Below are 14,871 nucleotides of genomic sequence, written 5' to 3'. Positions count from 1 at the left end.
ATCTTACTGTCCCCATCTAGCCCACTGAAGTGTTGTACAGATTTGTTAATATTTGTACAATACTCTGCACATGTCAAACACAAAGGATTACAGCTATTATGGAACAACTCTCTTAATCCTTTCTGAAACAAATACACTGATACAGCACTACCATTAAATTTAAAAGAAACCCTGAAAACAAGCAGGATGTGAAAATGCCATCCTTTAAATCCCTCCTCTGCACCTAACATGAAACTCAACTATGGGCTTTACTTTTCAGAAACTGGAACATAATAAATATTTTACAAAAATATTTAGAACAAAAGCTATGCACTTCTTTAGAAGTTCAAAAGTTCATTTGAAGAGACCATCAATCTCAATGACAGCTATAATTTGTCAATCTGGCTGCCCTCAGCAGCCCATCTGTATTACACTGCACAATTATATTAGGACCAAACCCTGTGATGATGTGATGGTCACACAGGCCACAAAGCCATGGAGATGCTGCCCATGAGCTGTCCAGCAGGTAAAGCTGCACCACAGAGAGCACTCCAGGAAACCTCCTCAACATCTCTGCCCAAGGAATAAGCTCACTATGCAAATAGCAGGTAGATTTATGCATTTTTTTAAGTTTCCATACAAAAACCACAATGTGGTTCAGCCACTACTATTTTTAAAGGAATTCTTAAAAAATGCAAATAATTGACTGACTGGCACTTAGGCAATACACTGGAAAAAATGTTTTACTGTTAAATTATGAACACAAAAACATCAAGTTACATTTTTTCCCTTTTCACTCCCCTGCAAATTTTAGCATATTTTAATTAGTTTTAGTTACCATAGCTACCATAACCATACTATCTTTGAAGTCAATTTTATTAAAATTCTGAATTTCATGTTTTTACTGTATGCTAGCTGAGCTTATACAACATTTACAAGCATAATTGGTATTAAGTGGTGCAACACAGGTACTAAGAAAAACAGCAATAGTGTAAATCACGTGTATGTCTTTATGTTATAAAAATAAATGACTTCAGACTATTAAGGTGAAGCAAAAAGCAAATGTGACTGAGGAACAAGCAGGTCAGTTGAGAAGGGTTAATGATAAACCAAAAAAAATGTATACTCAGAATAAGCATGGTAATATAGAAACAGAGTAAATTAAATATAAGTGCAAAATCTTCTTGCACAGATAAATCTCAGATTTTTAATTAATTTTTACTGGCATTTTAGTTTGCTGATGACATCACCACACTCATTAGGGTTATTCCAAACCATTAGAGTTTTAAAAGTTCCAAAATGTTTTTGCTGCTGCCATTTAGCTTTGTGTCAATGTGCCATAAGGCTTCAACACTGAACAAACAGAAACAACATCAAAAAGACCCCACAAAATTGTGCCTTTGTACAAGTCCTTCGTGTCTCAGATATGCTCCTACACTAGAATTTAGAAGAAGAGAAAAAAGTCCACCACCCTTCATCTTACATGAGTTAAAAATAAACCAGAAATGGATCAAATACAAAATGAGTGTGAAATTTAGCTTTAAATATTTTTCATGAAAACTGCCACACTTGTGTTCAGGACTATATTTAGGAGTGTGAAGTAGTTAGTTACTCTGCTATAGAAAATGAGTTGCTGAACCTCTGTGTACAGCCAGCTCTTTTATCTGCTGAAAAGGTAAAAACACAGCAGTAGCATTTCAGCTAAGGGTGACAAAGTGGCCATGCACATTAAATATCACAGCAAATTTTTTTTAAAAATCGAAAAATAAAATTATTATTCTGAACAAGGTTACTTCAGCAGTGCTAAACTGCTGGGCTTAGTTTCTCTCAATGATTGGAGTGGGCCCTTGGCATGGCAAGCCCTGCACAGGCACAGGAGGTGACACCAGCATACGGACAGCTGGACTTGCTGTTCAAGGACAGCAACACAAAAGCTCATACCAAGTACTCCCAAACCAGCCCAGGAAGAACCAAACAAATTAAAAAGAGCCTGTGAGGAACCACTACCAGTACTGGGAGGTTTCCTGCAACCTCTTCCAGGCACTTCTTTACTCAGGACAACCCCAGGGAGAAGCATCTGCAGGTGCTCTGACATTTTTCCTTGTGCCATTTCTCCCCAGGTGTCTGTCACACATCCAAGCAATGTATCCTAGCAGGGGACAGGCTCAGAGATTCCTGGGAACAAAGAGTCAGCTGTCCCCACCACAATGGTTCATTCACCCTTCCACTGCCCTGGGAAAGGAAATGGGACATGTGGAGCATGCAGGAGCACGGGATGGAGCAAGGGGACAAAGCAGGACCTGCTTTGTGTGCTCCAACTCCCCAAGCTGTTGGAATGATGCAAGCAGGAAAATCTACAGAGAAGCCCAAGACTACAGAAATACCAATAAAAGCCTGCATTTAAATATTACACATCAAGATGACTTCCTGACCTAAATCTGACATATTCTTAATATAATCTAAACTCTCATATTGCACATTTTTCCTGTATTACAGAATTTGACAAAGAGTCTTTCCTCCATAAACTTTCCACAGCAAAGAAGCTTGGATACACACCAAGAAATTGAAACACTACCAACCTTACTCAAAACTCAGTCCTAGAATCATTTAATTCATTTTTTTTTTCTATGAATAGAGATTTTACATCCTTCTGAAATACACAGTAACATCTCACCATGAGCTGCACAGGCTCTTAAAACTAAAATAAATAAATAAATAAATTAATTAGAAGTCACATAACCTACTCCAATAAAAAGTGGAGCATAACATTTTATCAAGGGGCAAGAAAGGATAGGGATGCACCAGGTATTAACACATTTGCTGTGGCAGCAAAGGAATTGCTGTGAGAATCTGATGGAGATATGTTTGCTATGAAAGTGTGGGTGGGAAATGTTGAGGGCAGCAGCTAGAGAGCACAATTATTTACTTGTTAACAAACATAGCCTGAAGTAGGGAACTTTCAGAAGTCCCTGAAACTCAATTCAATCCACCTAACAGTCATCACTTAGAAAAGAAAGACAAAGCTCCAGTGGAGTCATCTGAAGATCAAGCTGCTGTAAGGTGCACATGCTCATAGATAACATTCTGCCAGTGACTATTAGACAAGTGTGGAAAAGCTGCAAGTGGCATATGTGTGTCAAGGAGGGGGACCAGAAAAAACAGCTTTGGAGCATTTTGAGAAAAGAAGAAAAAGGAAGGGTGTAGATGATCAGGAAGACAGACTCAAGCTCTTCCTGAAAATTGTCTGCTATTTTTGTATTCTCAACAAGACAGACCAGCTTACGTCACCTCAATAAACTGCTCTGTAGTCAAACTCCAGTCTGCTGAGCTCTATTTTCAAGAGGCAAGTAAAATTATTCCTTTATTAGTACATAGCATCAACTGCTGGTAGCCAAATGGTGAACTTGTTAAAGAAAGAGACATTCACTTTAATATGCCTTCTGTGGCTGGAAGGTCTAGAACACTCTGAGCCAGGTGAGCCTTTCTGTTTTGAGCCCTAGACTTTGGCTAATTTCTGAAAAAGTGGAAGTTTCCCAGGCTACCACATCCCAGCAGTCTCAGCAGTTCCCAACCATGCACACAGGGACACAAGGGAAGGCACAGTTGCTCAGAGTTCATCTGCAACTCTTCTCTGACACTGTCATGTACTACTCCCCACAGAATAAAAGACAACAGCATTCATCTCCACCACATACCAAGTCTCTCACAATTACCTGATACTCTGAGCATGTAAAACACACCTCCCTCTTCTATTTTTCCTTTTTTAACTTCTGATGCCTTTACAGCAGCACTCTGTTCTGTAGCAACAATATCCCTCACAATTGCACTGGCTTCCAACCATCCAACCTCAGCACAAAGGATCAAAGAATTGCTTCCAGACTCTCCCAAAAGAGGACAATTGTTTTATGAACTCTTTACACAGCCAATGCTCTAATAAAGCTTTGCATTATGGGCATAAACCTGTACTTAGGCCTGTGTGACTTCCTACATTCCAAGGGTAGAAGTTTGAAAGGTATCTAAATTTCTTTAGACATAACAGGAAAGAAAAACTCTTTCCAAAAGGAAAAAAACATTAATATATGTCTTGTATCTGTGTTCTTTCTTTCCTTCTTTTTTCAAGTTGCTAGAAAGGAAAAACAAATGTATCTGTTTCTCAAACTATGATTGATTTCCACTGCATGGACAGTGTTTGATCATGAAAATATATATAAAAAGCCAAAACTTTGCTTAGTTGAGAAGCTTTACATGCAAGAAAATTGGTCACCATTCAAACTGTAAAAGAACAATCTTCAGGCTCAAAAGCCCCCATTTCGCCCTCTTACTCTTTTTTGTTGTTTATTTAATTTAATATTTGTAGCATAACTTTGAACCTGAAACCCCTTTTTAAAGGGGAATTCTTGAACCAAAGTAATAATCCCTTAAAGTCACTGATGTATGGTTTGTGCAGTTAAGGGTTCCTCCCCAAAAAATTCAAAATCAACTATGTATATTTTAAATATAAAAGCAACTTTATACACATTATTTACCTTGTTACTAAAATATGCTGGAAACCTTTAGAATTAAAAGTTCCGTACTGGTGTGTGAAACATTATTGCAGACTTGCAAAATTATTTGTAACTAAACAAGCAGTTAGTATAATGTTACACTTGCAATGTTTGCCATAAAAACTTGCAACAATCTGAGTTGATCACTACAAAGCAAGAATTGTGCTATGATGTCTTCATGGAAGACCAAGTTTTCTCTCCAAGGTTTTTAACCACAATAAAAACAAACACCAATATTAACATTTTGGGGAGAGACAACAAGTTTAGAAGTGACCCTTTGCATACAATTTCTGTTGAATTCACCCAAGGTATTTTTAAATGGTACAGGGTGGAAAGAAGCACAGAAGTAAAGACTCATTTGGTGTTCAGGTGAGAAGTTTTCCAAGAATGCAAAACACAGATCTAGTCCGAATATACTGAGATGTGACAGCTGTAATAAAGACAGCTGTGTGTTTCTTTGTGTTCCCTGCTCAAGGGGAGAATTTCCTGTAGAAATTAGAATCTCTGGAGAGCAATTAGTGCAAATCACTAATACAGGTAACAAGTCCTGTTCTCTGGAGGAAACAGCATATATTGGTTTGTTCTGGTTCAAAAGACATGAAACAAAAAGAAACTGTACAGAAAAATTCAGGAGAGCATATCTTGAGCAGACACAGCCTCTGCCTGGAACAAAGGAACTGGCAAAACTAAGCAGGCAACTTTGTGGGCTCAACATGTGAGCAAAGAGTCTGTTTCTGAGTATTTCTCAGGAGCACTTTAGCTGTGCTGAGACAGACAGGAGGAACGGAAAGGGCCCTGTTCCCCAGTGGGACAGAGGAAGGAGAAGTCCAATGGGATGCTGCCTTTGGAAAGAGGATCTGACAGGGAACCTGCAAGAAACACTTCACATACACTCTGCCACAGGCAGGACAGGCAAAATATGGGCTGGCACAGGACAATACAAACTTAGCAGGAGAATCCACTCCTCTGAACTTCTGGAGTTGTGAACACTCAGAAACTGGAAAAGCTTTGCAGGGAACTCATGATTGGCTGTTCCTGGTTCTTTTGACGTATTTGTTTATGGCCAATACTAGAAACAGGATAATGGCAAAAGTCACTGGCTGAGCAGGGACAAACTGGGCCACCACCAGGTTAAACCGGCTTGGGAACTGTTAACTTCCAAAAATAAAATAAGAAAAACACCAGTTATACATGACTTTTGCACCCAGTTACTCTGTTTAGACATTAGAACTCAGCACTGCCTTCTAAGAGCTCAATACTAAACAAAAGAGTGTTTTAAACCCATTCCATATTCGGGGAAACAGACATAACCAGCACTTAGCCCAAAGTGGAAAAGTCAGGATAAGAACCCCGTGTCCTCTTTGCTACCCAGACTGACATTTCAAATGGTCATTATAATCTTCCAGAAACCTATTGGGCAAGTCCACACTAACCAGCAATTTCCTACAACCACCAAACTTCCTTTCCATGTCAACTATGACTATGGCAGCGAGGAAACAACACAAAGTCTTCAAGGAAACACTCAGCCAAAGAGTCACTATCTGGGGGCAATGTACCAACAGCACTATCTCACAAGGGCTGAACACCTTCAAATGGCCAAAACACCGGGTTATTTCCTACTATTCGCTCTAATTGCTCCTCTTATCTTGGAAACATTTGTTATCTTTAAACGTGAAACAAATCAAACGAAGCAAGCCCCCTCTCCACAAGAGCAGTACCTGGAGATCTGGTTCCACTACTGCCTTCCAATTCGTGAAGTCACTTAAACTAACAAAGCGGACATAAAACAGCACCCCTCAAATTTGCCAACAACTACAAAGATACACAAATGACTCCATGCACTATAAATAAGCCGCAGACGAAAACCTAAACTTTTTTTTTTTTTTTTTAAGTTTCCACCGTCCCCGTCCCCACCACCACCACCCCCCCACCCTTCCATCCTCGGGGTACCGCGGGGGGCATCCCGGGGGTCGCGGGGGTTTTGGAAAGCGACCCTCGGGCCCGGGCCCGCTCGGAGCTGCCCCTCCCCAGCCCGGCCCCGCGCCCCCCGCCCGCGCCCCCTCCCTCCCTCCCTCAGCGGGGAGGGGGCGGCATCGCCCCCGCCGCCCGGCCCGGCCCGCCCTCACCTGCCAGCGCCAGGATCTGGGCCTTGTGCAGCAGCAGCCGGTCGCCCCACTCGCCGGGGCTCTCGTCGTCCTCGTCCGCCGCCTCCTCGGGGTTGCGGTACACGGTGTAGACCTTCTGGTTGTCGAAGTCCTGCTGGGAGGTGGGGCTGAAGTCCCGCACGCGGGACACGGGCAGCGCGTAGCACACGTTGTCCTCTAGGAACCGCACGAACGCGTACATGGTGCGGGGCGGCCGCGCGGCTCCGCGCCCGCCGCCGTATTGTTCCTGCGGCCGCCTCTGCGCTCGGCTGAGCGGGCCTGGCCGCGCCGCCCGCCGGGCCCCAGACGGCGCCGGCCAGGCGCGAGCAATCCAGCGCGGAGCGACGCGAGCGGGGCGGGCCCGGGCGGGGGGAGCGGCGGCGGCCCCGGCCCCGTTCACTGTCCGCCGCAAACAGCGCCGCGCCCGCGGCCCGCACGGCCCCACCGCCCGGCCGGGCACACACAGCCCGCACGGCCCCGCCGGGCACACACAGTCCGCACGGCCCCGGGCCGGCCCACAGCCCCGCCGCCCGGCCGGGCACACACAGCCCGCACGGCTCGCACGGCCCCGGCACCTGCGCCAGGGACACGGGTCACGGCTCCCACGTCCCTGGCCGGAGCACGGCCCCAGGAAAGGCCTGTGGGAATTCTTTTTGCCCTCAAAACTCCGTTCACATGTGCCGCAGAAATAGGTTTTGTTCCAGAGAATCGTGGAGTGGTTCATGTGGGAAGAGACCCTAAAGATCATCTCGTTCCGACCGTGCTGTCCCGGGTTGCTCAGAGCCCCATCCAGCCTGGCCTTGGACACTGCCAGGGATGGGGCATCCGTGACTTCTGTGCACAACCTGTACCACGGCCTCACCACCCTGTCCATCCTAAAGAATTTCCGTGACAACCAATCTAAACCTAGTGTGAGTGAAATTCACTCTTTCAATTTGAAGCTGTTCCCCTCTGTCCATTCACTACATGCTCTTGTAATAAGTCTCTCCTCATCTTTCCCCTAAGTCCCTTTCAGGTGCTGCAAGGCCGTAATAAGGTCACGCTGAAGCCTTCTCCAAGCGGAACAATCCCGATTCTCTCAGTCTTTCCTCCTTGGAGAGGTGCTCCATCGCTCTGATCAACTTGGTGGTCACCTTTGGAGGGTTACAAGGGTTAGAGACGGTGGAAATTTTATCTCAAATTCCCAAACATTTAGATACTGAGTATGGATGTTTTGAGATTCACATGTGAAAGGATAATGTGGCAAAACCGCTTATGGTTCAGAGCAGACTCTTACTGCATTTTCTGTTCCTGAGGTCTGTTTTATCCAACCAGACTTAGCAACAGAACAATCACATGGGGAGGACTATTTATGTAAAAATAGAAAAAAAAAAATCACAGAATGAGTATGAGAGAGGGGCATCACAAGTTTTTTGTTTACAAAACACCAACACAAAATGAAACCAAAATACATCGTCTTTGTGGGTTTTCATATCCCCAGGCATTTGCAGTACTATCTGTGCCCGTTGCACTGAGTAAAACCACACTGAACTTGTTTTGCCTGGTTATCTTTTATAGACTTCCTCCTACATGGGGACAGACCACAAACTGGAAAACATGGAGTTTAGTTTTGACTGAGCACTGGCACAGGTTTCCAGAGAGCTTATGGAGTTTCCATAAAGTTGAGTTGGAGGTAACTCAAAAGCATCTGGACGTGGTCTTGGGCAACCCCTTGAGCAGAGGCTGGATTAGGTAAGCTCCTGAGGCTCTTCCAGCCTCAGCCATTCTGTGACAGTGCCAGAAATGTGTCTTAAACAGCACATGAAAACATAAGGAAACCATACAGGTGTAGTTAAGCCAATGTAAGCATTTCACCAACAAGCTGTAAACTTCCCATACAGTAATGGCAGCTTTATTATTTTAGCAATTACAGAGTTTTGCAAATACTCCAGTTTAAGATTGGGGATTTAAATGGCAGTACTTTATGTTAACAATAAAGTATTGCCAGACTGGTGTGTAATTACAGGCAAATATAAGTGTGCTACAAAGTATGGATGACAAATGTATTCTAGTAGCGAGTCTGTGAGGGAATTGAAATTCCAGCAAGGATTGTGTTGCTGATCAAACAATACCAGCTGCTGTAGCACTGCTGTCTCCCCTACCTCGTGTTACAGTGGGGTACAGGGAGCTGCAGAGAGATGACAGGACAGGCTGATTGCTGGAATTACTCCATGGACTGTTAAAATTATGTGAAGGACAGTTTTGTCCCACTAAGTTCAGGGGCCAGTGAGAGATTGGGTAGACTCTCTCCTGCCAGGATTGTGTTCCCTCCACAGCTGAATTCCATTAGGGGTGTGTAAGGCTGCTGTCCAGGGAAAGGAACTCAGAGCAATGGTAAAACTGGAAATAAAAGGAAACAAAGAGAAGGTCAGGACACAAAAAATAGTTTTAAATTGGAAAGGGAGAGATCTCTGGATACCAAGGATGCCTGGGTAATTTGTTCCAATGAAAGAAAACCAAAAGGCTTCATGTGAAGGCAGCTAGCACCATAGTGGGTTTGTTGGTTGGCTGGGGTTTTTGGGGAAAGGGAACACTCTAAACTGGTGTTTGCAATATTTTAAATTTTAATATTCAATTACAGGGAAGACTGTAAAGATTTTTGTATCAGCAGAAAAAAAAAAAAAAATGAAAAGTCTCAAATCCTTTAGGCAGGCTGTTTCACAGGTCTCCACTGAAGGACGTTTTTGGGAACAGATAAGGGTCAGGATGATAAATGCATGTTTACTCTTGGTCCCTTGCACACAGGTTGAGCCAGAAGGCATTATAATACTAAAGAATTATTAATGATCCCATACATTTTTTCTTCTGCCTACAAGGAACAGTGTTAATTTCTAGCTTTAAAATCTATAAATAATCTACACTGGTTAGCTGTGAATCTGAGGAAAAATCCATTAAAGCAGTGAATGAAACACAAGTCACTTGTCACTCCTGTCTTTTGGACCTTTCCCATTTCTACTAATGGTTAGCCAGCTGCTTTAACACAGAGTTGAGCTTGAAGTTTAAAGGTGCAGAGCTATCTTAAAGGTGTAGATTTTAAAACTCATTGTTAAGGGAATTACTGGAACTTCACTGGAATTAAATCCTCGAGCCAGTCCAGCCTTTTAGAAACAGCACAGCCCTGCTGAGAAGTAAATTGTTGTACTTTCAAAATGCAAATCGAGCCCCAGCTTAGAAAGTAATACTGTCACTCCAAGAGTGGAGAAACCACAGAGCACAGTCCCAGCCCTTGTGGGACTCCTGAGCTGCTCTTTCTTGGAACGCTACTTATATTTTGCAGGTGTTACTTTTCTTGAAAAATAAAAAAAGCATTCAAGCAAAAGCCGATGTCTGCAGCTTTCATGTGCACTGTGTGTTTTCACTTAAAGACATTAAATAAAAAGCTAATAGTTCCAATAAAAGTTATGCAAGTGCTAAACCTGTTTTCACAGCAAAACATTAGGCTCATCATTCACATTATTCCATATTTAGTGCCAAATTCTCAAAGGACACCATATTGACTTTAAATCTGCTAAAGAAGAAATTCCCATTTTCTTTTATGCTTCACTTCTACCTGACTCTTCAGCAGTAACCATACATTGGACTACTACTACTAGGAATCCCTACACACTGAATATGTGGTTTAGAAAACCGTTGTTTTCTTGTGAATTTATTTGTCTTCCAAGTAATGCATCTCTTACATAATTGTTTTCAAGCTCAAATATACCTTGAAGAGAAGATATATTCGCAATATTTTTGGGTAACACTGTATTGGAACAATGGCATTAAAAGACACACAGGTTGAAGAAGAACTCTGCTAACAGTGCACAAGAACTGAAGACTGTTCAAAGGTTTATGTATGTTCAGTCATACAATATACTCACAATCTGGCTAATTTTTATAAAGAACATGATCACAGAGTGATCAGAAGATACCTCCATTCCGTGGTTTGCATTTTTTACCTTACAATGAAGTGCAATACAAAGTCATTTCCATGTATAAATGAATTTTCCTGTGAACAAAGTCATGTGCAACTTCTAGGTGTTTTGAGAAAGAGGGAGGTTGGAAGGAGGGAATCTGCTGTCCTGATGGAGCAGGGTAAGTATTCCAGAGGGTTGTTTCCCTTTATATTTTAAAATAAATTTTAACTTTTGAGACACTGTTGCCACTGTGCTTTCAGCATCACCGTTATAACATATAAAAATACAAACAACAACAAAAAAAGAGGTCCTGTTCCTGTGTGATCCTAGAAGATGGATAAGGAAATATTTGTGTCCATATATAATTCCAAAGCACTCCATTACCAAGAGTAAGGGAACCTAGATTACACAGATAAATTCTGAAGATTTAATCTTTTGAAATCTATGGCCTTAAACCATCTTCAGTCCTCCGAGTGATCTAACTTTTCTCAGGGCTGTGGATAATACTTAATCATCTTTTACAGTAAACTCTCACACCCTCACAGAATATTCTTTCAAAGAAATGAAACCCAGGGAACACTTTATGGATCCATTCACATAGGAGACACTTATTTCCCAGCTGGTGCATTCTGTAGCATGAAAAGGTAACGATTAAGCCAAAGTGTCCACAGGAGAAGGCACTTTTCTCACTGTTAATGACTGGCTAGAGAAACCAAGAACCAAAGAAAAAGCTAGACAGTCATTAACTGCTGAAAATTCCTGACCTAAAGGTCATTATTACTATTATAAAATTGGAAAATGAAAAAGTAATTATTTTCTTTGGGTTTTTATATGTATTAAAAATATAAAATTCTGGTGTCTGTTGCTGTGGATACTGGTCTGTAAGGTACTTATCTTTCCCATTCTGGCAGGCTATGCAATGGATAGATCTGGGACTGGCAGCCCTTCAGGAATGTGTGCCAGACTGAATTTTCCTCTTCCAAATTACAGGTTAACCGTGCCCACAGAAAGTCAACAGGAACCAGGAGATGCTGCCAGTCAGCACCATCGGTGAGAGCAGCAATTCCCCACCCTCACCCAGCCTTGTCTGGCCTCAAACAGCTCCCACCCTTGTGTGCACCATTCCAAATCTTGCTAAATGCCATTTTTTGCACTCAAGGGAAATGCTGTTTTCCATGTGATAAACTCCTTTCCTGTGAGGAAAGTCGGGAGGGCTCTGTGTGAGCTGGCTCACCTGTAAAACGCGTCCTTCAGGTGCCATTGCCACCGTCTGCAAAAACCGCTCTAGAGATGATATTGCTCTTGCAGCCCAAATGATCTTTATTGCTACTACCATCCACTGATGGCTTCAGCCTATATATTTTCACTCTAACTGGAAATTTTATTTGAGATTTGCCCTTTCCTATTATAAACCAGACTTTCCCCTGGCTTTTGACAGGCGTTTTACTAATACGACTCTAAAAGTAGCTTTACGTACATAGATTTTGCACCACTGCAAGAATTTGATTCCTTCTGTACTTCAGATGAAAAAGTTACTTTCTTTTGGCAAAGACTAAAGTCTTTTTGTAACCCTTGGGCTTCAGTGTAAAATATCATTACTAGACACTGCCTGTGATTATGTTATGGTTTAGACAGATACTCTAAGATGGTATTAATGACCCTTTTTCATAATCTTTTCATTTTGGTTTTCTATTTTCATGTCTGTACAGCACTGTTCTGTCTTGAACGACCATTTATGTCTCATACTGACAGGGAAGATGATCCTGCAGCCCTTTTCTGCAGAGACCTATTCTGCTTGAGAGGTTCATACAAGTAATGTAGGATAGACACAGAAGGAAAGGAGGTCAGCTACTAAAAATGCAGGACTGCATTTTTTCCAAAAAAGTACCTCCACATACTCCCACTTTCCCTTAGAAATCTGATTTTAGCAAGAGTGAGGACAGGCTCCAGAGATGGTTCTTGCTGTTTTGGAAGGTTCTGGACAATCAGCAGCTGCAGGGATTGGATTGACTGAAAGCAGAGTCAAAACTGCTTAAATAGATGTTTTCACAACGCAGTGCTTTTTAATTTATACTCCTGTCATATTCCTTCTAATCCCTTTCAAGGCTGGTTATATTTCATTATAAAGTTAGTTTTTAGAAAATGTTCCCAGGACTTAGTGCTCACATCTCACTTCTTCAGAAGGTGAAGTTTTCTACTTCTAATGAAAGTCACAATCAGAGATGGACCAGCTGCTCTTCTGAAAAACATCAACTAATGTGAGCACGTAAAATCCTGTTGTGGAAGGTGAAAGGGAGATAACAGAGCAGGAATAATCCTTGGAATATTTCAGAAAAGTGCCTTCCTCAGCTGTGTATTGTTAATAATCATGTTTAAATTAAAATAACAGAAAATGAAAGCTGAAACTGCTGGCAAGTGAAAGTGCTCCCTGATCTAAAATCCTTCTCTATGCTCTCTGAACCTCTCCACTCTAAGTACAACCAGACATCTTTATCGTTTATGAGTTACAAATTAAGCTGCACCTGGTCTGCTCTAGTAGGTGAATTAAAAAAAACCCAAAAAACAAACAAAAAACAACAACACACAACAAGCAAATGTGAATTGGAAGGAGTTGCTGTAACCCAGGTCTCAAAAATCCATACAAGGGGGTAACTGTGATAGACCCCCCCAAGAATTGTTCCAATTTTTCAAAGCAGACTGACTCCTCTTATCTCACACAGCGTAAATGATTGGCATTCATCTTTGTCCCACTTACAAGGAAGGTGTTCCCTCAAAATAGAAAATGGTGTAGGAAACTGATAATCCAAGAGGTGTTTGAAACCTCGAGGGTCTTCTTTGCTGGTATTTTCCACAAAAGCCTGAGCAACATCTATTGTTCCATAATATTTAACATTCAGGGGAATCAGGATCTTTTTTAAAGTGTGATCAGAAAGCAGGGCCCTACCTAGGCTGTCCCAGAATTCCTCATAACAAAGAAAGCTTTGTTTCATAAAGAAATACCTTGCTCTGGAATACCCTAGGGAAAACAGGGTTTGGTTTTTTAAAACAAAGACGGGAATGTTCGAGTTTGAGGTTCCCTTTAAGCACTCTTCTAACATGAATATTTTTAAGGATGCTCTATCAAGTTCATGCATGAAATGTCACCCAGCCGTTAGTATATTTCTATGCAAATACAGCTGTGAAAGCTAATAACTGAAATCTGCATTTTTTCCACATTTCCAGCGTATTAAGCAACTTCTCATTCTTTCCTGTTTTGTAACTCACATTAGCCTTTTGTATCAATAAAACAAAGCTCGGGTTATACTGCTTCCTGCTTGAATTCTCTGCAAACATCAAAGGTGGACATTTGAATAAGCAATTTAATGTATACATTTTTATTCTGTTCAGTATACTGATTTTCTTCTGGTAAGAATAAGAATTCTGCAGGATGACTGCAGAGAAACACACCATTCAGAATATGAATTGGAATATTCTTGCAACGCTTTTCAGTGCGGATGGTGGGATATTAAGATTAGAATCCTGCATATAATCAGATTTTGATGCTTGTACACATAGTCTGATATTTCTTTTCCTTTACAAGGTTTGTATGCAGAAACACATCAATCCAATATTTGGAACATGCACTGTCTGCAGATACTACACAGTCCAAACTGATGAAAAAATAATGTCAAGGAAAATAAGAAAGTGTCTGGGGCACTGCAGCATACAGACTTTGCTAAATTCATCAGAAGTAGTTTTACTGTTCTGAAGACAGAAAATATTGCAAAACCAGTCCTTCCAGAACAGTGAGAGCAAACAGGGCTTGTGTCCATCCCTTTATTAAATCTTGGACTAAAGATTGACTCTTTGGGAGCTGTAAATATTTCTCTAGTCTTTCAAATTCTGTGATACGATACACACAGAATTTCTTCCAAATGGCCTATATTTTCCAAATTGCCTCTCTTATTTTTACCAGTACATATAAGAGGCAATAAGATAGAAAAGATAAGTGGGGCACTACTGAGAATATATCACAGTATTTAGGGAACATAAATATAAGGCATACCTTCAGCTTTTATCCAAAAATGCAAGAGAAAAGACCACAAAGCAAAGGAAGTTTGAATTTTGTTTAAGGGCTAAAAGGAATCAGCCTAGTGCAGCAGCTCAAGATTCTGCTTCAATAGTTAACTGATTGGGAAGTGAGCTAATAATGCTTTAGATACATTTTCACTGATGAGAAGTCTGAATTGATATATTTCTTAAGAAGTAATGACAGTTCAGAAGACACCA

At 41.5% G+C, this 14,871-nt stretch overlaps 1 protein-coding gene across 6 annotated transcripts in view; it reads right to left on the bottom strand.

Annotated features, from left to right (window-relative positions):
- Positions 1 to 14,871, bottom strand: part of BEND5 (BEN domain containing 5) — a 547,523-nt gene that overhangs the window by 342,883 nt on the left and 189,769 nt on the right. Inside the window, exon 1 of one of the 6 annotated variants that reach the window (XM_033067183.2) lies at positions 6,650 to 7,024. The exons of 4 other annotated variants lie outside the window; for them this stretch is intronic. In XM_033067183.2, the coding sequence (XP_032923074.1) occupies positions 6,650 to 6,869 (220 nt within the window). In that variant the 5' untranslated portion in view covers positions 6,870 to 7,024. Of the gene's footprint in view, positions 1 to 6,649; positions 7,025 to 14,871 lie in introns of those variants that run through there. One more of the 6 variants, XM_033067184.1, reaches the window with a different exon arrangement.

The sequence above is a fragment of the Catharus ustulatus genome, chromosome 9 (assembly GCF_009819885.2).
Source record: "Catharus ustulatus isolate bCatUst1 chromosome 9, bCatUst1.pri.v2, whole genome shotgun sequence".
Lineage (NCBI taxonomy): Eukaryota > Metazoa > Chordata > Aves > Passeriformes > Turdidae > Catharus > Catharus ustulatus.
The sequence above is the reverse complement of the archived record's forward strand: the minus strand, read 5'-3'. Positions and strand labels throughout refer to the sequence as shown.